Genomic DNA, 20307 nt, shown 5'->3' with positions numbered 1-20307 from the left:
CGCCTCCTCCCCAGTCTTCCCCCCACCCCCTTCCTTCCCGCCCGCAACCTCCCCCCAACACGCCTCCTCAAACCTCCTCCTCACCTCGGGCACGCGCTCCAACTCCTGAAAAAGATCCTCCTCGCGCTCAAAAAGCGCCTTCCTTACCGTAACAACACCCACCTCCGCAACCAGCACCGCAATCACGATAAGCAGCAGCGTGAGCCACCACACGGCATCAGCGCCGAAAGTATGCGTAAGCGCGCCGCGGACGTAGTATATTTTGACGTCGGGCTTGTAGGCCAGGGCGAGGATGAGTGTCCAGAGGAGCCAGCCGCCGAAGGATATGAATGCTGAGAGGCAGTTTGTTAGGGATTTGGTGTGGGATTCTATGACCCTGTTCATTGTTAGTTAGCTAGGGGTAAGGGTTAAGGGGGGGATGGAAAGGGGGACATACTGCATCTTCAACACCACAACCGCAACGACAGCCGTATACGCCACGCTGCCTAGGGCGTAGATGCCGTCATCTTTTACGCCGGCTGCGCCGCCGTATAAACTCCACGTCACGAAGTAAACCAGCATTGCCTCGCTGGCAGCCATGAACATCCAGCCCAGATACACGCCGAAGTTGAAGCCGCCGTTTCGCTGGCCTTTGGCGTAGAGTTCTGGGACGGCGAGGAGCGTGCAGGCGGCGAGGTCTTGCTCGAAGACGCCCATGAAGATTACGGGGAGGGAGGTGAAGAGCGTGTTGAACAGGGCGAGGGACCAGGATTCGTAGAAGGAGGTCCCTGTGTAGCCTGTTGAGCGCTGGTAGAGGGCTTGGGTTAGGTAGAAGAGCTATTATTTCCCCCACTATTAGTATGCATTCGTTGGTAAGTAGGATATGTGAGTGAGACGTACCAATTCCTTCCAAAACGTGCCCACCGTATATTTGCACGTGCGGATATAATTCCACCGCCCATGCACGAGCAGCAATTTCGTCAGGAACCTAAACTGCGCGATCGAATAGTCGCTTGTGCGCGCGGCCTGCAGTCCTTCTTTCCCCGTGATACCAATCCCGACGTGCGCCTCCTGGATCATAGCGATATCGTTCGCGCCGTCGCCAATAGCAAGCGTGATGCTTTTCCTAACGCGCTTGCGGATCGCCTTGACGAGTGCTGCTTTCTGGCTAGGGGACGCACGACAGCATATGACCGAGTCGGCGAGGATGGCCAGCTCGTAGAACAGCATTTGTAGTGCCTCGTTGTCGTCGATTTGCGCGAGAGTCTGGCCGTCGACGACGATGACGGAGTGGGCTACCGTGCCGTTGGTGATGGCTAGGACGGATGCGCCGATGGCCTGCTCGACTTGGCCTGTTTCGTGGTCGAGGACGGTGAGGGTGGAGTAGTCTTTTATGAGGCGGCAGGAGTAGCCGATGTTGATTGCTGTTTCGCGCTTGTCGCCGGTTAGCATCCACATTTTTATCTTCGCGCGGCGGAGCTTGTCGATTGCTTCGGGGACGCCTTGTTGTAGTTTGTCTTCGATGGCGGTAGCGGCACATAGATCTAGGCCTTGTTCTATCATGTCTCCTGCCTCTTCGATCAAGCGCGTGCGGTCAACGAGACTGGTGGTCGCTTCGAGATACCCCTTCTTCCACGTTTGGTACTCGTCTTCGTTCAGGAAGCGGTATCCGTAGAGCAGCGTCCGCAGACCCTCTGTAGCGAACTCGTTGATGTGCTGAAGACAACGCTCAATGACCGCCGACTCATCACCAGCGACATTCTCATCAACCAAGCTCTCCATCTCTTCGAGTTGCATCGAAGACCGCGCCGACGAAAACGCCATGGAGAACCGATCAAGACCCGACTGCCTGGGCGTCGACATCGGCGTCTCATCCTCGCCCGACTGGGCCCCGTAATCATTCTCGCGCTCACGCAACCACCCATCCATATCATCCCTAACAGACCGCGAACCCCGTCCGCCAAAGCTACTCCGAGCGATGGACGGCCGGCCCAAGTTCAGACTCGCACGAGCAGCCTGACCAAAGTTCAAACTCCTGCGCCCACTAACACCGCTTGGCCGGCCTACCACGCTACCCCTCCGGTCGAACTGTTCGCTCATCCGTGCAATAGCGTGCTGTACTTCCATGCTCTTGCGCTGATTGGCCCTCCGCTCAATCTCCACCATCTTCTTGTTCGCGAGAGCAGCGAGTTTGAGGCGCGGCATCACGATCGAGTCGGCGCCCTTGCAGATGACGCAGATACGGCCGTCTGGAAATCGCAAGATAATCGACATCCGCTTGCGCTTGCTCGAGAACTCAATCACGTCCAGAATCTCGTACGTTTCAAAGTACGGCTCGCTTTGTGATGAAGCGGGCATGATCTTGAGCGTGATGGTGTGGACGTCGCGGTTGATCAGAAGGAACCCCATGTCCTGTGCAGCCTGCACGAGCGCGAGCTCATCCGGGGAGGAAGCCATGAAGTGAGTCTGTCCGTCTTCCTGAATTTCCGGGAGACACGTGTGACACAGGGCGAGCGAGAGGAGAAACATGCGAGCTTTCTTCGAGAAAGGTGTGTGAGGCTTTTGCTGCACATAGCGAAGCATGTCTCTGGTGAGCAGTTCGCGTGTGGTTTTACCAGGCCTTGCTGAAGACTGCCATGTCGATGCAACATCAGCCTGCCCGTCGACCCCAGGAATAGATGTAGCGGCCTCCTCAGCAGACACATCCTTCGCCGGGCGAACACTCTTCTTAGTCTTGACAGGTTGCTTGCCCTTCTTCTTCGATTTGTGCGTCGTTTGTCTCTTCTTAGCCACACGCAGGTCAGCATCATGCAGCCACGCCACACCCCCGATGCTCATCTTGCGAAACTTCATCGAGTTATCTGTTAGTGTGCCCGTCTTGTCCGAGAAGATATAGCTAATCTGGCCGAGCTCCTCGTTGATAGTCGATGTTCTAGGCTCGCAAGGCGTGTCGGAAATCTCGTCATACATGTCGATATCGGTGTGTAGGAAGAACATCTGCGCAACCTTGACGATCTCCAAACTGACGTACAGCGACAGCGGAATCATAGTGTTGAACATGATGATGAAGGCTGTGAAGCTGGGGAAGAAGGCGACCGACGCACCCTGAAGATACCACATGTCGTCTTCCTTCTTCTGCCAGATCTTGTAGGCAACGGCATTGAAGATGGAGAGTGCCAGAACGAAGACGACGATGAGAAGAACGATGCGGTTCACCAAGCCTTGTAGAGATGGGGCCTTGATGCGCGGGTTCTTGTTGGCATTCATGCGGATGCGACATTCTTCGCCAGAGTAGATGACCATGCCAATAGCATCCGGGGTGTTGCGGAGGATGCTTCCTCGGAAGATAATCTCGTTTAGGGTCAGGGGCGCTTGCTTGCCATCGACTGTAACACGACCCTCGAAGCTGTACAAGTCTCGATTCGGGTCTTCAACGACGAACTCTGCATCGGTCCTCAGAACATCTTCCTGGTGTGATATGGTCTTGGATATGGAAGCAGTCGTCTGCTTGCTCTTCAAGTTGGTCTCGCCGTCCAGTGCCATGGTCTCAACAAAGGCCACGCTATTCTCTCCGCTTGAGTGCAAAAGCGCAAGATCAGCCGGTGCAGCATCGTTGCGCTCTAGTTTGATTATATCCCCAACATTAATGTCCTGCCACTTGATCACCTCCCAAGTAAGCGTCTCGGACGACGAGTCAACCGAGCTCCCGCGTTTCGTAGGCCCACGTTGGGCCTCGGGCAACGAACTCACCCGTAGTACGCGCGCCTCTCGATTATTCTCCGCCCTATCAAGTCGATATCTTCGGAGGTCGTCGTAACCTTCCTTCGCAATGGAGATCGTAACAAAAAACATCAACGGGACAATAGTGGTGTAAGTACCTGTCGTACTAAGGCCGGGTATCATCTGCAGAATAGAAATTACAAGGAAATAGAAGTTGGCTAGTTTCGAAAACTGTGCTACGAGCTGGCGGGGAACAAAGTTCCAGGCAGAATAGCGGGTTGATCTGATCCAGTTGCTGGTGTATGGTTGGGTTGTTCGCTCATCGATTAGTGGCATAGTGCGTGCTGGCTCTAGGTAGATATGTCGCCCGTCTTTACTGGGTGGCACGTCCTTGACTCTGAATATGAACTTGCGTGCTTGTTCCGCGAGGTCGCGAGTCTTCTTTTTCAAGTCTGCTGTTTTGGAGGGTCCTTTGCGGTCAAGCCATGTGTTGTAGGTTGGAAGGGTGATAGGGCCTTTGCCGAGGCGTGCCTTTGAGACATCCGCAGCTCCCGCGGCATAGTCGAGATACTCGGGAGTGGTGGTGACGACGGTAGGCCCTCCCTTTGGCGAGACGGTATTTTCCTGCTGTCCCACGCCATCCTGTGTGCTTCCAACTCCTTCATCCAGCTCAATATTCTGCCCAGAGGGCTGTGTATTATCGTGTACGTTTCTTCGAAGCAAAGCGCTGCGCAGCGAGTATCCGCGGTTGCGAGACGTTGGCGAAAAAGCCGAGCGATTCGAAGGACCGTGGGAGGTGGGTTGACGTCGTTCGATATCGGTGGAAAAGCGGACCTGTTGTGGCGCGTTGTTGGATCTCTGCGCTGTAGGCGGTCGTGACGAGCCCGCGATTTCCGCGTCCTGATTCGCACGCTGTGCGCCCTCTATCGCCAGCTCGTCCGCGTCGTGGTCGCGGTCCTCAGCGCGGGGTGCGTCTCCGCGCACTCCATCTCCATCTCCAGCCATCGTCATCGTCTTTACACATGCCACGCCTCAAGACAGCGAGAAGCCTGAGATGACGAGAAACCCAGAATAGCGAGAGAATCCAGGTGAGCCGTCGTTCGACACTTGTACAGTAATCCCTTAGCTACTCTGCGCGTTCGCTCAGCCACTCCGTCCGTCCCGTACACTCCGGATCAGCTCCGGGTCGAATGCAGTGAGTCTAGCGGCTTTGTATTGGACTCCACAAGCCTTAGCAGTTGCGCGGCGCGGCGCGGCGGGACATGCTGGAGAAATGAAGACACTCCACTTCATATGTGTAATTTCTCGGTGGGCGCTGTTCCATTGCTCGCCGGACGGGTCGGCAAGACATGCATGCATCGAGTGAGGTAAGGTCAGCTTAGCTGCAGCCTTACGTTGCTTACCCCAACCTCTTTTTCCCGAATCAGTCTAATATTCTGAAGCATGACAACACTGCCCCATAATTTAACCCCACGCATCCCAGTCATCACCTTCATTTCCGTAACATGCCTGCCCGAAATGGACATCCGCACAAAACACGCCAAGCACCCACGTGTCAGAATAGATCAATATCCACAACATCCAGAAGAACACGAGCGTATGTGAGGATTAAATGCCATTTCAAGTGCACATTTCGCCATTCGCCCACCCAGCCGATTGCTCCAAACACCTGTACAATCCAACTGGCCTAACAATGCCTCCCCATCACCTCATGTACAGTGCCTAGAAATATGGTATAGTTGCGTCCACGCTCCTTATGCACTTTGCGTCACCACCGCCCAATAAATCCCTCCTTCCAGTTCCAGAAAGGAAAAAAACAAAGCCAGTCTGAGTAAGAAACATGTGGTATCCAGCGTAGTCGTATCGCTCATTAAGTATGAAAGCATTGGGAAAAAAGAGAAAAAGAAGAAAAAGATTGTTCCAAGGGAAAGCCAAGCCAAGCGCCATGCAATATGCGGCCATAGATGAGTGATCCAATCAATGCACTGAAAAACAATGCGGGTAAACGAAATAGGCAAGGGGAATATGGTAGAGTCTGGCGTCGACTCAGTTTGCGGCGACGCACCAGTGGCGGTGGAAAACCCATGCGCTCTTCTGGCATTCTTTGCTGCAATATTTTGTCCGTCGACAGCGGCGGCACTTTGCGAACTGGCGTGTGTATTCTTCCCAACGGCCACACTGGTAGTATGCGCACTGTCGGATACCTCCACGGGAGTCGTCTTTTCGGCACAGGTTGCGCATAACTACACTCGCCCAGTACTGCATATCTGCCGTGTGGTGGCGGACGGTGAACTGCTCGACAAGAGGGAAGATGTTGAAGTCGTCTGGGAGCTCGTACTCCTCTAGTTCCTCCTCCTCCCCTGTCACTGTCGCTGTGTCGGGGCTTGTAGCTTCTCCATCGAGGAGTTGCAAATCGGTGCCAATCTGCAGTTTGGGCACCAAGTGGGACTGTTGGAAGTACGAACGCAGGTTGCAGTATTTGGACACGTACGCCAGCAACTGCAGGGACATGAGTACGTCCTCATCGCGTGGCATGGCAGCGAGAGCGCCGGCTGTCGCTTGGCGGTCCTGGGCGTAACGAGGATACCATGGTGGTGGGGGGTTGGTGTTTGGGACATTGATGGTGGGCTGCAGAGGAGAGAAACCGGTGATGGTGGCGTTGGGTGGGGTGTTTGTAGGGTTGATCAGACTGCCATCGAGAGCGGGACGGTGTGTGATGTTGAAAGTCTCATTGTTCTCGTCGGTTCCTTCAGAGGGCGCAAGGGGGACAGGTGTGGCGCCGGCATCCAGCATCTCCGTGTTGTCGACAATGTCGGAAAGGTTGATCTCGCTGTTTTGGATACCTACAATCGGTTCGTTGACAGCTGCTCCAGCTACAACGGGGGCGCTGACGGGGATGTCGTCTTGCTGGGCGTCGAGATCCGACTCACCAGAGGCAGACAGTTGATGGCGGATTGAGGGGCGGCGTCGTGTGCGGTTCAAGGCGGTTCGTGGACTGGTCTGGTTGGCGGGCAGAGCACTTGGCGTGGTGGGTGACTCGGGCTGGGAAGTGATTTCGCCCTGCAGGGCGGGCAACATCGAGGGCAGGCGATCAGCATCTCGCACGGGCCGCAGGGCAAAGGCATCGTTGGTGGCGTCCATGGAAGGCAAGGCAGTGACGAGCGGCTGTCCATGGTTGCGGGTGGTGTTGGCGACGGCGCCACCAAACAGCTGTGCCCGTCCTTCGTGGCTGCGGTGGTGGTGGTGGTGAGGCGGACGGGTGCGGGTGAAGACGGTGCGCTCGGGTGGAGAGCTCAAAACAAAGGCAGGGGCGGGAGAGGCGTCTCGCATCTGCGTGTCCATGGGGGCAGAGATGTGGGGGATGTCGATGGGCGGGGGCACGGGGCGGCGCGAACGGTCCGTCCTGTGAGGCGCGCTGGACGACGAGTGGTGGCGGGTCGACGAGGGCAGGCGGGCAGAGCGGTTCATGTCGGCCTCGGCGCGGGCCCTGCACTTGTCGACGACCTTGATGTAGCTGTCGAGGATGGTGGCGATAACGGGCACCATGTCAGCCTCGACGACGCGGGTGCGCACGTTCTCTGAGCCGCGCACGCCGATGTTGAAGATGCACTGGAAGGCCAGGTTCCACTTCCACATGTCCATCATGTCCTTGCTGCGGCCCTGCTTGAGGATGCATATCAGGCGCTCGATGCCGCCGTCGACGGTCAGGATGTCGCGTATGCGGGCGGATGAGGTGGTCAGGTAGGCGAGGTGGTTGAGCGAGTTGATGAGCGGCAGGGTCGAGGTGCAGTCGAGGGCACGGCGGTCGTAGAGGGCCGTGGTGATGCCGACGCTGGCCTTGTTGGCGTTGGGGATGCTGAAGTTGACCTCGCGCATCTTGACGGTCGTGTGCTGGGTGCTGCGGAGCTGGCAGTGCCTCTGTGCCGTGGGGCTGCAGGACTAAGGTCGCATGCGGTGGGCAGGAGGCACGCAGACGACTTGCTCGCACTGGGCGTTGGGTGCAGACAGAGGAGCCCGACAGACAGACGGGCTGCGAAAGGGGGGGGAGGGCGTGCTGATGGGTGGGCGGGCAGAGATGAGCTGTTTGCAGTGTTAGGGGTGTCCTGGTCACGGCACGGCGAGGGCAAGAGCGTGCGGGTCTCTTCTCGCGCGGCAGATGGATGGCGGCGGGGTCGAATAGTCGGATAGAGGATGCTTGGATGAGGCTGCGGTCTTGATGAGAATGGGGAGAGACGGCGACGGCTGACAGGCGAGCGACAGGCGACTGACGGGACGACTGGCGGGAGTCTTGCTTCTGGCCCAAGCAAGCCAAGTCCAGGGTCCACTGTCGAGTGATTGGGGCGCGTCCACGCCGCGACCCACGATATGGCAGCCAGCACTGGACAGCACGCTGCAGTGAGATATTGACGCCCCAAACCTGAAACCTAGACGCACTCGCTCTTGTGCAGAGCCTTTGCAGCCCTAATGCCGTGCTTAGACTGCGACCGTGCTGGGATAGGGGACGTCGACATGTCTCTCTTCATTTGCGCGTGCTCCACTTCATCAGCCTCTGCGTCTGCCGTTGCGTCTGCACCAGCCCCATAGCGTGCAGCACATTGTCTCCACTGCGACTGCCACACGCAATGGCCTCGCCGCTCGAGTCGAGGATCCAGGACTTTGCAATCCCCGTCTCTCCCCCAACGTCACCCACGACGCCCACGCCCACGTCGCCCGCCTCACCTGCGTCGCCCACGTCTGCCCACCGCGCACATCTCACCATCGACACCCAGCTCGACGGCCCCCCATCTCGCGGACGCTCTGCAACATCGACGACTGCCACGGCCGCACAGCCCCATCCCGACAATGTGCGCTCACCGTCCATCACCTCGACCATACGCCGGCGCATCACGCGCTCCAACACGGTAAAACACTATCAGTCGCCAACGCGTCCAAAATGGGAGGAGCCTGGCGCTGAGCCTGGTGTCGACACCAAAAACGACACGGACGCAGCAAACTACCACCACCTCCACACCCACTGCCAGATCACCGTTGTCGATTTTTCCGATGAGCGCGTAGAAAAATATGAATTGGACAACAGCACTCTGGAGGAATTCATCAACACCCCTCAGCAGGACTGGGTGAAGTGCAGGTGGTACAATGTGAACGGCTTGAGCTGGGACGTCATCCGCATGCTGGGGAACCATAAGAATCTGCATCGCCTGGCCATTGAAGACTTGATGAGTACGCAAAGTAGGACAAAGGTCGACTGGTACTCGGACCAGGCCTTCCTGCTCCTGACTCTCTCCAAGCTGGTGCGCATACCAAGCGACGACTCAGACAGCAGCGACTCGGACTCGGACTCTGATGACGACCTGCCACGTCGCGATCGCTCGCGCTCCAAACCGCGTTATGGCAAGAAGAAGAAAGCTGTGTCATTCCTCACAAAGGTTAAAAACGCCATCCGCCCGGCCCGTGGTGTCTCCAATAAGGAAGATTTGGAGCATGAGCAGGATGGCCTGGAGAAGCAGGACTACAATTTCGACGGCTCACCCCTCTCCAAGTTACCCATTGCTGAACCTGCAGCACATGTCCGTACTCTCCAACGCTATCGTGGTGGGCCAAACCTGTCCCGCATCTTGTAAGCTTTAATTTGTTTATTGTTAATATCAGATTATATTAGCTCAAGTCGCTAACTTTCACAGGTACCTCGAAGCTCACTCTGCTCTCACGCCTAAGAAGCTCAACGTCAGCGTGGAGCAGGTCAGCATCTTCCTGTGCTCCGACAACTCAGTAGTCAGCTTCTTCGAGCACTCAGCCGACGAGATCGAAGAAATGATCCTGAAGCGCCTCAGCACAGAAGACACGATCCTCCGCCGCAGCGCAGACAGCAGCATGATCGTCCAAGCCATAATCGACGCCATAATCGATCTCGCCATCCCCGTCGTAGCCGCCTACGAAGACGCAATGGGCGAACTAGAACTCGACGTCCTCGAAGACCCAGCAATCCACCACTCGCAATCCCTCTACCTCCTCACATCCGAACTCTCCATCCTCCGAAACACCATACAACCCATCATATCCCTCATAAACTCCCTCCGAGACCACAAATCAGACCCCCAACAACAGTCACAACCCTCCTGGCCCGCAGCACGCTCCTCGTCAATGCTACCAACCCGCAAAACAATGTCCAACCTCACCATCTCCCCCCTCGCACACACCTACCTCGGCGACGTCGAGGACCACTGCCTCATGATCACCGCATCCCTCGACCAAATGCGCCGCGCAGCAGACGCCCTAATCGACTTGATCTTCAACACAATGGGCGCCTACCAAAACGAATCCATGAAGATCCTCACCGCAGTCACTATATTCTTCCTCCCCCTGACCTTTCTCGTCGGCTACTTCGGCCAGAACTTCGCTCGCTTCGATGGCGTGCAACTCCACTCCGACGCCTTTTTCTGGATTATTGCGGTGCCGGTTATGGTGCTGACGATGCTCGTGCTGATGAGTCCGCAGCTGCTGAGGAGGGGGAAGAAGGTGAGGCGCAGTTGGGGGTTGCGGAAGGTGAGAAGGAGGGCGGTGAGGAAGGAGAGGGAGGGGGCGGGGAAGGAGGGCGGGTTGGCGATGCATGATGGGCCCAGGATGTCGGTGGGCGAGAAGAGGAGGTTGAGGAAGAGGCAGACGCTTTATACTAGGGGGCAGATTGGGTCGTTTTAGGGGAGGTGCTGGGTGTTTAAGTGGGGGTGATGATCTTGCTGTTAAATGGATGGATGGATATGTCGATGGTTTGTGTGGGAGTCTGATACCGTAATGCCGGGCTGTGTACGCCTAATATGAAACTTATTTTGTACAAAGTGGTTTTTTTTGCAGAGTTTTCAGGAGACACGAAGAACACAGCTTCCTTCCTTCCCGCTTCCACACTCGATCGAGACGATGTCCCAATCAATCGAAGTCCTAAAGTGACGCTGGAGCGAAACCTTGCAATACCTTGACCACTACATGTAAAATTGTACGAAACTCATACGCTATGAATGTTCCTAGTATACGCCTGGGCAGGTTGACTTGTAGTTGTATATTTCACAGCCTCCCCCCCTCCCTCCCTTCCAACTATTCACCCATCCATGCATAAATAAACGCCTTGCTCAATTCACCAACTCCACTTTGTAACAAACTGACAACGCCAATAACAAAACAACCCCAATCCCAAGAAAAAAACCTACGCATAACTCGCCCACCCCATATACAGCACCGCCAAATTCCGCTCATCAGTAGCCTGCTGAATGAGCTCATTAACCGTCGCCTTCGTGCTCAACGTCTTACTAAGTTTCTTCTCCACGACGCTGAGCGCCCTCCCAGCCTCACCAGCCTGTTCCTCACGCTCGCGTTTCTTGATGCTCTCGTGTAAGACGACCTCATCTACACCCCCACCCCCACCCCCACCTCCTCCACCACCACCACCCACCTGCCCAGACGGAACAGGCGTGCCCCCCGGCCCCACCGTCTGCGCCCTCGCCGTCCCCGTCCCCGTCTCCTGCGCATCCTGCATGCGCTTCGCCTTGGTAGGCGTAACGCTCCAGTTAACAAGCGGATCGTAGCGCAGGACATTGAGCAGCGTCATGATGGACTCGCGTTCCTCACGCAGAGTATCCATAGTGAATTCCATGCAGCGACGAAACACGCCCTCCGTCTTCGTATACCCCATGCCATCAACAAGGTCGCGCGTGAGACGGAAGGGCACGACCTCCGGCACAGGCAGCACGCGGCCGGCCTCAAAGCTAACGCCTAGATCAATATGCACGATCTCGCCGGACTTCTCGTCGAGCAGGATGTTATGGCAGTGGCGGTCGCCGAGGCCGAGGACGTGGCCCAGCACGGAGATAGCGGCTGTGGAGCGCGTGTAGGCGAGGCGGCGCTCGAACCATTCATCCGGGTCCTGGAAGCGCTCGAGTAGGAAGTAGCGCATTACGGGGTGGAAGTTGTCGGCCATTTTCTGCCAGACTTTGACGCGCGTGCTGAGCGAGTCTTGCTGGCAGGCGCCGATCTCCTTGCGGCAGCGCTCGGCTTTGTAGTCGTTGGGGTAGTATTTCTCGTGTGCGGGCATCACCCAGAGGTGTAGTGGGATTGTGTTTTGCACAAATTCCATCAGCCCCGAGCGTGTGGATAGGGGGAGCACTTTGTAGGTGCGGATCCCGAGGTTGCGGATGCGGGTTGCTGTGTGGTTTTTTAGGAGGCGCGAGACTTGGTCGAACACCTGCTCCATGATGGCGTCTTGACGGAGGTCGTCGTTGCCGGATTTGAACTATCACAAATTAGTATCTTTGTACTGGGTAGTTATAACAGGGCTCACATACCAGTTGCTTGTACGGTCGTCCATCCGTGCCAATCGCCGTAATGACCTTTGGCGCGCTCAGTCCGTTTGCAATACTCATCGTTGGCTTGAACTTATGAATCCTCGGCAGATCCTCATACTTCATACTCGGCCTGACTTCAATCTGCAGCGTCGCCGGCGGGACATTGAGCTGGGGTACTTTGCGAACCAGTTCTTTCGACTCCTTGTACCGATCGAGCGGTAACTCGCGTCCCTGCTGCGTGCTCTCCTTCTCACCCTTGAACATAGCCAAGTGATGGTAGATCTCATTTGACTGGAAGATCGAGCTCCAATACGACCTCGCTTTCTCGTTCTTGCCAAGCACGTTTGCAAGACTTGTTGCGGCTTTCTGGCGAGACCTTGCCGACTCGTCCTTTGCCCGTACAACATCCTCCCTCGTGATAGCCCCGACTTTCATCTGGATGGCAAAGATCTGGTGCATTCCGTGATATGGATGGTCCACACATATCCGGAACACGAGGTCCATCAAGAGCTTCTGGAACTCGTTGTCTTCGGCTTGTAATCGCGAGGACAACTGGTTCATAAGTAGAGCAAATTTACCACTTGGGACGCTGTTGATGTAAGGTCTGACAGCCTCGTTCGCCAGATCCGTGTCGGAGTACTCGAGCCAGAGCGAAAACACCCGCAAAGCGTCATTGTTGTACTCGTCGCTCGCATATAGTGACAGCAGATAATTCTCCAGACACTGCCTCAGGAACTGCTCACGGCCCTTGCGCAACCTCTCGTACTCAACGTTGTCCAAGTCGTACCAAGTTTTTGCTCGTCTCGCGTTTCGAGAATAGGTATCGCGCATACCTTTGCTCTTGTCCGTTTTGGCTAGCTTCATAAAGTCGTGGTATTCTTGAAACTTCCGGTCCATGACAGTCTTGATGCGTTCCATATCTTCCGCGGCTTCGGGGCTCTGAAGTTGCTTGTCGCAGAAAAGAGCAAACTCGTGGAATACCTGACCCGGTCCTACACCCTGCTTTACGCCTTTGAGTTCTCGGATTGCCGGCTCAAGGTACTGCTGCATGATAACATCAGGCTTTGCAAGGCGAGCCTCCGCATAGTGGTGACCCTGGTATCATTAGCATTACCAATCAGTGCGATACACCGAGCAAAACTCACTAATTTGGCGAGCAGCACCGGCAGGCTCAAGTCTGCGCTCTGTGAGTCAAAGTGGGCGTAATCAATCAGGTGCTGTCGCATCTTGATCGAGATCTCGGTCTCGCCTTGCTCCCAAAGCACACTTGCTACCTCGTGTTGGGCCGATGCTTCGATATCGAGTCCCACCTCTTTGCACGCTGGCACAATATCAGAAAGGTACGTAACGCTTGCCAGTGATTCCTGGATAGCGCCATGGCGTCTGCAGATTGTTGAAGAAGACACAAGAGCCTCGACCTCCATGTTTCGAACAACCGCAGACTTGACGCGTAGTGAGTCCATGAGGGAGGGGTTCGTGCCGAGTACGTTGAACAGTGTTTCGCGACAGGACAGGAGCTGGCGTACATCGCCGAATCTAAAAGAATGTAAGTGTCAATGAGATGACTGTGTGATAATGGGAAACCACTTACTCGCCAGCCCACATCCATCTATCCCGTCCTTTCATGCAGTCCCATACATCGAGCAAGCGTTCCTGGCGATCTGCTCGAATGATCTCATCTGCTTCCGTCAAAGCAGCCAGCGTCCGCAGACGCACGTTTGTTGGCACAGATGAGCTGCTTCGCCCAGAGAGATAGTTCATTGTCGCCAATAGCTGACGATCCAAATTGGCTTTGGCGTCTGCGGAGCTTTTCGCAATATGGAGGCCTTGGAATGCCTTGAAGAGCGTGCTGGGTTCGGTGTGATTCGTCTCTGGGGCTTTGATGTCCCATTGGCCTAGTTTCCGTGCTGTATGAAGCGTGCTCTCCACGACGTCTTCTCCCAAATCTCGGAACTTATCATTCGAGAGCAGCGAATGTGTGACGCTGTTCATGTTGAGCATGATGAGTGATTTAACGGTACCCCGAGCATCCGGTGCCTCGAAAACGTTCTGCCGGCGTATCTGACTGTCAAGGCGTGCACCGCGAAACAACAGACTCTTCACACCATCTCCTTCATAGTCAAGCCGGTCCAGAACAGACAGTAGGCTCGACCCCCGGTCAATACCATAAAAGGAGTCAGGTTCTTCCAGATTCTTGTAGATAGAGAGTTGAAGCTTGGTCGGCATCTTGGGTGCGTCGACCAGAACAGACGATCTCCTGGAGCTGCTCTTGACAATAGGCTGGCCTGAAGACGTTTCCGCGAAAAGTAAAGCTGTCCTGTACATGCCACAAACGGTAGCGGCTTGTGCTGCTTCAAGATAGTCGATCTCCAGCCAGCGGTCTCGGTCGACTCTTGTCACTTCCTTTGGAACCGGCTGGCTTCGAAGGTAGAGCACACATTGGACGAGGATGCGAACGTATGGCGCGTTTGAAGACTCGCAGCGGCGGAACCACGACGTAGTTGCTTCTGAGATTGACTTCCGGACTTTGCCGTCTCGATCGTGCTCGTCCAAAAGAACAAGATGCAGAATGTAGGGAAGAAGTTTCTTAGCCATATGATCGATGCCCATGAGGAGACCAGAAAGAGCGCCAAGAATGGGGTCGTCCGCGGCCACTCCACATAAGGCGACTGCGAGATCTTTTATCCAAACAGAGACAGATTTGAGATCCGTAGGCGCCGCCGCTTGCTCAAGTCCTTCGCTAGCCTGGGGCGATTCGAACGTGGACTCTCCGGCGATATGCACCGCGAGAGCCTTTCCGACGGCTTCGGGAATCGCCTTACGCATCTCTGCAACATATTTGACGTCGCCACTTGTAAGGCGAGAGATGAGTTGTCGAACAGCGTCTTCAGCAAGACTCACTTCACTACGGTTGTCGCTGTAGAAGAGGTCGATAACTTCCCTTACGATCGCCTCCCTGGAGGATTTCCCAAGAGAATCTTTCGAAGTCGAGTTCGAGCACAACCAAGGCCGGACTAGAGAGGAGCTCCGCTTCACTTCGCCATGAGAACCAAAGGCGCGACCCAAGACCCTCGCTGTCCATAGCAGGTAGCCGTCGCCGACATTGCTTCTCCGACACGATTCCCAAACAAGAGGCGCATATTCGGCAGCGTCGTCGTCGACACCCAAAACATCTTCTCGTGCCGTTGGGGCCAGCTGGAAGTTTTGACAGAGAAGATTCAGGGCGACCTCCCGTGATGTCTTGTTTAACAATTTGCGACCTGACTTGACGTCGTCCAAGATTTCCATCAGCAACTTACTTTCATCACTACCACGAACGGAATTCCCTTCCGCCTGAACTTTAGAAGCGGCAGTGGTGATTAGTTTGAACGCTTTGACGGATGAGGATTTCTCAGTCGTGGAATATGAGTCGGCTTGGGTTTTGAGGAATTCCGTGAACCAAACGTGAAACCGTTTGGCTGTACTCATAGTCGCCACGTGCTGGGACTGTTGCGTGGTGCTTTCCTGGACAGTGCCTAGAAATACTCGAACGGAGATGAGTATGGATAGACCTATACCTGTGACAAAGCTGATGTGTTCCTGGAGGTATTTGGCGCCATGGTCAAACAGATATTGCATGATGCCGACAGTGTCCTCTGCACATTGGATGTCTGTAAGAAAAGGACACAAGGACTGGAGCGTCATCTGTAAGGGGTAGCCCTCATATGCTACAGGTCCGGCTAGAGCGACGACGATGCGAATCTTGCGTATGATAGATCGAGCATAGAGCGACCCAAGAGCTGGGTGGACTCGATCGAGAAGTGTACGCAGGACGAAGGTGTATGTACTCGGCGTCCAGAATTTGATGGCATTGTCACCGGTACGTCGACACAGCCGTTCTAGTTGATCAACGAGGTAGTGTGCAGAGAAAGAAGGTTCGATACCGATGTTGAGGTCTTGAGTTGAATGGCTGATACTGGTCATCTCGGTCAGGATAGTAGCTGTGGCGCTAAAGAGCGGCTTTTTCTTTAGACTTTCACCGAATCGCTCTTCCTGGTCGATGGTTTGGAGTATATGGCCAAGCACTTGTGGAAAATTGTTTTGTATTAGAACAAAATACTTGTCATTCCCAACAAGATCTTTGAGTAGATTGCAAGTACTTGGTTCTCCTTTCGTCCTAGCGGAGCCTGCACACGTATCCTGAGATATCGTATAGGCAGCAGCTTTACCGATGTTTTTCGCCAACAGCTCTGATATTGACATCCTGAGATGTTTTGCTAGATAGTTCACTTCGGCTTTGCGCCCGAACATGATACTTTGACCCACTGCCTCAGCTTCAATGTCGCGGAGCAGAACTACGAGCGTTCCGTAACCGAAAATCAGGTACGGTATGTCTGCAAATTCCCGTCCTCGATCTAGCCATGTGAACAGAATTTGAGGTGCAAATAAACGGAACAAGCTCTGTGGGCTTCCGAGACCTCTACACTGCGCAACATTGGCAATGCATCGTCTCGCATGTCGAGTCGCTCCTTTGACGAAGCCTGCTGTTGCAAAGATTCGATAAACACTTGACCGCAACAGTGTATGCCACTGGGATGCCAGCTTGGATAGAACGAGTAATCGGACGGCAATACCTTCAATACCTTCGTCGTCGCCAGGCAGACTTCGATCAACATCCTGTAAGATCTTGTCATGTTCAGAAAGAACAAAGTCCTCAAACATTTTTGGCAAGCATTCGGCGATGTGGTATTTCAAAACCATCTCGCCTTGTGACAGTAGCTCGAAAAGACTTGTCCGAACGGATGGCACCTTACGACTCTGGCCGAAGTCAGAGTGGTTTTTGAGGAGCCCATGGAGGAAGACGGCAATAATCTTCTGGAGATTGGAAGATCTCCTGACGCCACCTTCCTCCATTTCTGTGATGTAGTAGGCGTACAAGGCCTCGACATTATCGTAGAGGTCTTGAGCCTCTCGATCTGTCCCATCAGACCCCCAGACAAGAGCAGTACCTATCAAGACTTCGACAAGCATGCCGTTCGCAACCTCTGACGTGTTGTATTCCCGCGCACGTGGGTCGACGAGTGCTTCACTGAGTCGCTCTAGAAGATCGAGGCAGTCGTCTTGCGACATTTTGAACTTACGACTCCAGAGCGCACGCAAGAATTGACGCGCGCGGAGAAGGTCACTTTCGTGGAGCGAAGTCAGATAGTCGATGAATTTCGACGGGATTACCTGGTCTTCCTCTACTCCAGTATGATTAGCCAGTGAAGAAATCATGCATAAGTATGCCGAGCACGATGCGCGAACTGCAGGACCATCGGATTCTGCCTGTAGGTCGTGTCGTGGAACGTCAACATCGGCGCCATTCGCATTGTTTGTCATTTGAGACTCCGTTCCCTCGTCAACATCCATGAAGTCGTCATCTTCTGCCTGGAACGACTGTTTGATTTCTTTCCGATTGCCTAGAGCTTTGGAAAGATGTCGAGAGAGTGTGAAGACGCCTGCTTGCTTGAAAACATCTGATGTCAACCCCTGTACGCAACTGATATCAGGAAGGTTTCTTGTGCAAGTCTCAAGGACCGCATCGATCTTGTACTCTTCCATTTGAGACTTTGCCAGGACATCAACGAATGAGTGACAGAGAAGATCAATAGACGAATCAAGAGCAGACACACGGCGGTCCTCAGGATCGCAAACTATAGTGACTGCGGGCACAGCAATACACAAATTCGTAACGATGCGCAACATATCTGATGTAATAGCTTGGAAGTTTGCTTGGGTGGTTTCTGTCCAAGAAAGCCTAGTCTTGTCGACCTCGGATGCACAGAAGTCAAGGAATCTGTTCTCTACTTGTGTCGAATGATGTTCGGATGTTTTTTTGCGTGATGATACTGCCGGTGTACTCACTCGCGCAAGATGATCTTCGTTGTGATCGAGAAGTAGAAGATAATTAGCAAGATCCTTGTAAACAATCGTGTAGGCACGAGCTTGCGCGACAGGTCCCAGCACAAGAAAAGGTGCCGCTTTCGTAAGCGTGAGAGGGCAGTCTAAACAAGCATACAATACGCGTATCACATCACGGGCATTGCAGTGGTGTGCATTCATCGCGGAGTAGGTTCGCTCTGACCATAGACCTTTACATAGTATCAGTGAACTAGTCCGAATAGAAGTGGATGATACTTACTTGGAGTCCACTTGCTGAGTAGCCAGTTTGAAACCCTCTCGGCAGTTATATTAAAGTGTGTTGGGTTCTCTTTGATTCGCTCTTGGATGATAGTCGTCAACAAGGACGAGCTTGTCTCTGTTAGCAAGGCGGGACCACTCAACTCGATAGATGCTAGCATCGATTGAACAATTTCCGAAACCGCGGAGAATGGTACAATACCGAGCTTCAAGAGGACGTCCATCAAGTGACATGCAGCGCGAGAATTTGACATTGACGTGATAGCACGAGAAGCGCTTTGCCATGCAGAGATCCAATAGGGTAAAAGAGATACATGTTTTGCAGATTTCTGAAAGGCAGCCCTGTGAAAGTTAGGTATGTTCTGCCGCAACGTTAGACGAAGACTCACGCAGCCAGACCAATCATTGCCCAAATCGAATGCACCGGATTCTCGTCAGAGATGCAGGACGTGAGTTTCTCTAGCATTGTCTGCAGGTCCTCTTCGTCGAAAGATCCCTCTTGAACCATGAAAGCAACGACTTGCAAAGCTGCTCGTTTGGCGTTAGATCGGGGTTCGAGAACGTGGCGGAGATATTCATGGAAAAGCAAAGTGACGCGCGAGCGCTTCGTAAGGCTTTCCTCGCCGTCTTCACGATCATGGTTGACCATACGCTTTTTCTCGTCAAGCTTGAAAGAAAAGTGTGCGATTGTAGATACAGTTGCCCAAAGCCCTTCATAGCGAGAGTGTTCTGCTTCCATGGAAAATGCAGCGGTATGCAATGGATGGATGTCTTTGTCAGTCTTGTCAAAGTGTCGGAAGCAGAGATGATCCTCTTCGAGATACTGGTGCGCAGTGGTGTCCTGCCTACGTCGGTAGTCTCCATAGATAGTCTCAATCAGCGCTTCAAGGGCAAACCTCACCGTTACTTCCTCAGTATCAAGGAGAAGGCTTGAGATATGCGCTTCTGTATATATCAAGGCAATCACTATCTCATCGCGGAGCTGAATTTCAGACCACATCGGTTTCATCAGAGGAAGAAGCTCCCGTACATAACGCTTGGTCAGCTCGAGTGATTGTAGTGTGACTCGAGCAAGTATCGAATTGATCGCAGCAAGAGCAGCGGCAGCAATACTTCCGCGTCCGGTTCTGCGCTGCAAGAACTGCAGTAATGCGGTCAGGACAACTTCGGCTCTGTCTAGTACTGGGGCGTTTGAAGCCTTGACGAGTGAATGCAGACAATGTATGAAATCCTCTGTTGAATGAGAGAATTCGTCAGGGTGTGGTTTGGCCCTTGTCACAGGCTCACGAGGGCTGGCTCTAAAGGACGTCACATCGGTAGATTCGAACGGGGTGCGGCCTCGACTAGAGACGTTAGTACCCCAGCTGTTTGGCGGCTCTGGTTCTGGCTCGACAAAGAATCCTGACAGAGATTCCACGCAGAAGTCGACTGTGGCATCCCAGCAGTCCTTGGAGAGACGCTCGACATGCGGCTGGTGCTCGAGCAAGGACCGCAGAGCTTTGGGGAGGTCTTCGAGAAGTGGTGTGATCAGCGTCCCGTCCCTCCCCGGAAGGACTTCGATGATGGTGTCTATGATGATCTCAACTGTAGAGCCTTTGATTGTTCGCACGCCAGTAGCAACGACATGGCGCAATGCTGAGGCTGAGAGAGTCAGGAGCGCAGCGGTTTTGGTTTTGGCAGACTTGGCTTTGCTGCGGAGGAACGAGGATCGCTCGTCTCGCAAGCATTGGAAGAGGGCGTCGCATAGTGCCAGATAGGACTTGTTGCCCAGGGCTTCAAGGCTGGGTTTCCCGCGGTTGTGCTTCAGAATGTGGATGAGGTCCTTCAGACCAGTCGTACGGTCGGGCACACGCGATGATTGTATGAGAACTGATACACGTGAGTACCTCTACCCGGGCGAAACGGCTTGAGACTGACTCTTTGCGTCTTGTATGTTGGTGGCCCCCATGGTGGCCGCGCCAAAGTGCTTCCTGTCTCGAAGCACGAGTGAGGCAAGATGGGCATTTCCAGAGCAATTAGCGAGAGACGTGATCAATTTCGCATGTTCGCAGCAGCAGGGCGACGGCAGTGGGATTGCCGTATCTGTCTCTCGACGTAGATGTGGTGAAGGCGGAGC

The 20307-nt window shown here is 54.3% G+C and overlaps 4 protein-coding genes across 4 annotated transcripts; 1 reads left to right on the top strand and 3 right to left on the bottom strand.

The window, feature by feature from the left end:
* Positions 1–52: 52 nt before the first annotated feature.
* On the bottom strand, positions 53–5067 carry P153DRAFT_76041 (phospholipid-translocating P-type ATPase). Its single transcript, XM_033673389.1, has 3 exons — positions 880–5067; positions 433–816; positions 53–376 (listed from the first exon to the last, which is right to left on the bottom strand). The coding sequence occupies exons 1-3, from the start codon at positions 4708–4710 to the stop codon at positions 218–220; spliced, it is 4374 nt and encodes a 1457-aa protein (XP_033520749.1). The 5' UTR covers positions 4711–5067; the 3' UTR covers positions 53–217.
* A 202-nt stretch (positions 5068–5269) lies between these two features.
* Positions 5270–7944, bottom strand: P153DRAFT_369076 (MYND-type zinc finger protein MUB1). Its single transcript, XM_033668676.1, has one exon. The coding sequence runs from the start codon at positions 7573–7575 to the stop codon at positions 5746–5748; it is 1830 nt and encodes a 609-aa protein (XP_033520748.1). The 5' UTR covers positions 7576–7944; the 3' UTR covers positions 5270–5745.
* Positions 7945–8077: 133 nt separating this feature from the next.
* P153DRAFT_345967 (uncharacterized protein) lies at positions 8078–10395 on the top strand (the record flags this gene model as incomplete). The annotated part of the gene is made up of 2 exons (XM_033666105.1): positions 8078–9316; positions 9381–10395. Exons 1-2 carry the CDS (start codon positions 8322–8324, stop codon positions 10393–10395), a joined length of 2010 nt encoding a protein of 669 aa, XP_033520747.1. The 5' UTR covers positions 8078–8321.
* Positions 10396–10790: 395 nt separating this feature from the next.
* P153DRAFT_322097 (uncharacterized protein) lies at positions 10791–20295 on the bottom strand. The gene is made up of 8 exons (XM_033665165.1): positions 20109–20295; positions 18581–20060; positions 18193–18533; positions 13621–18142; positions 13175–13565; positions 12030–13124; positions 11134–11977; positions 10791–11094 (listed from the first exon to the last, which is right to left on the bottom strand). The coding sequence occupies exons 1-8, from the start codon at positions 20137–20139 to the stop codon at positions 10895–10897; spliced, it is 8904 nt and encodes a 2967-aa protein (XP_033520746.1). The 5' UTR covers positions 20140–20295; the 3' UTR covers positions 10791–10894.
* Between the last annotated feature and the right edge of the window lie 12 nt (positions 20296–20307).

This window comes from Dothidotthia symphoricarpi (assembly GCF_010015815.1).
Source record: "Dothidotthia symphoricarpi CBS 119687 unplaced genomic scaffold P153scaffold_17, whole genome shotgun sequence".
NCBI classification, from domain to species: Eukaryota; Fungi; Ascomycota; class Dothideomycetes; order Pleosporales; family Dothidotthiaceae; genus Dothidotthia; species Dothidotthia symphoricarpi.
The sequence above is the reverse complement of the archived record's forward strand: the minus strand, read 5'-3'. Positions and strand labels throughout refer to the sequence as shown.

Coding starts and splice junctions, on each gene's coding strand:
- P153DRAFT_76041 (XM_033673389.1), bottom strand. CDS start 4,710: ATGACGATGGCTGGAGATGGAGATGGAGTGCGCGGAGACGCACCCCGC. Junction 817..879: donor GCACGTTTTGGAAGGAATTG/GTACGTCTCACT, acceptor GGGAAATAATAG/CTCTTCTACCTAACCCAAGC. Junction 377..432: donor TGGTGTTGAAGATGCAGTAT/GTCCCCCTTTCC, acceptor AACAATGAACAG/GGTCATAGAATCCCACACCA.
- P153DRAFT_322097 (XM_033665165.1), bottom strand. CDS start 20,139: ATGGGGGCCACCAACATACAAGACGCAAAGA. Junction 18,143..18,192: donor ACTCAGCAAGTGGACTCCAA/GTAAGTATCATC, acceptor TACTATGTAAAG/GTCTATGGTCAGAGCGAACC. Junction 13,125..13,174: donor CGGTGCTGCTCGCCAAATTA/GTGAGTTTTGCT, acceptor TAATGATACCAG/GGTCACCACTATGCGGAGGC.
- P153DRAFT_369076 (XM_033668676.1), bottom strand. CDS start 7,575: ATGCGCGAGGTCAACTTCAGCATCCCCAACGCCAACAAGGCCAGCGTC.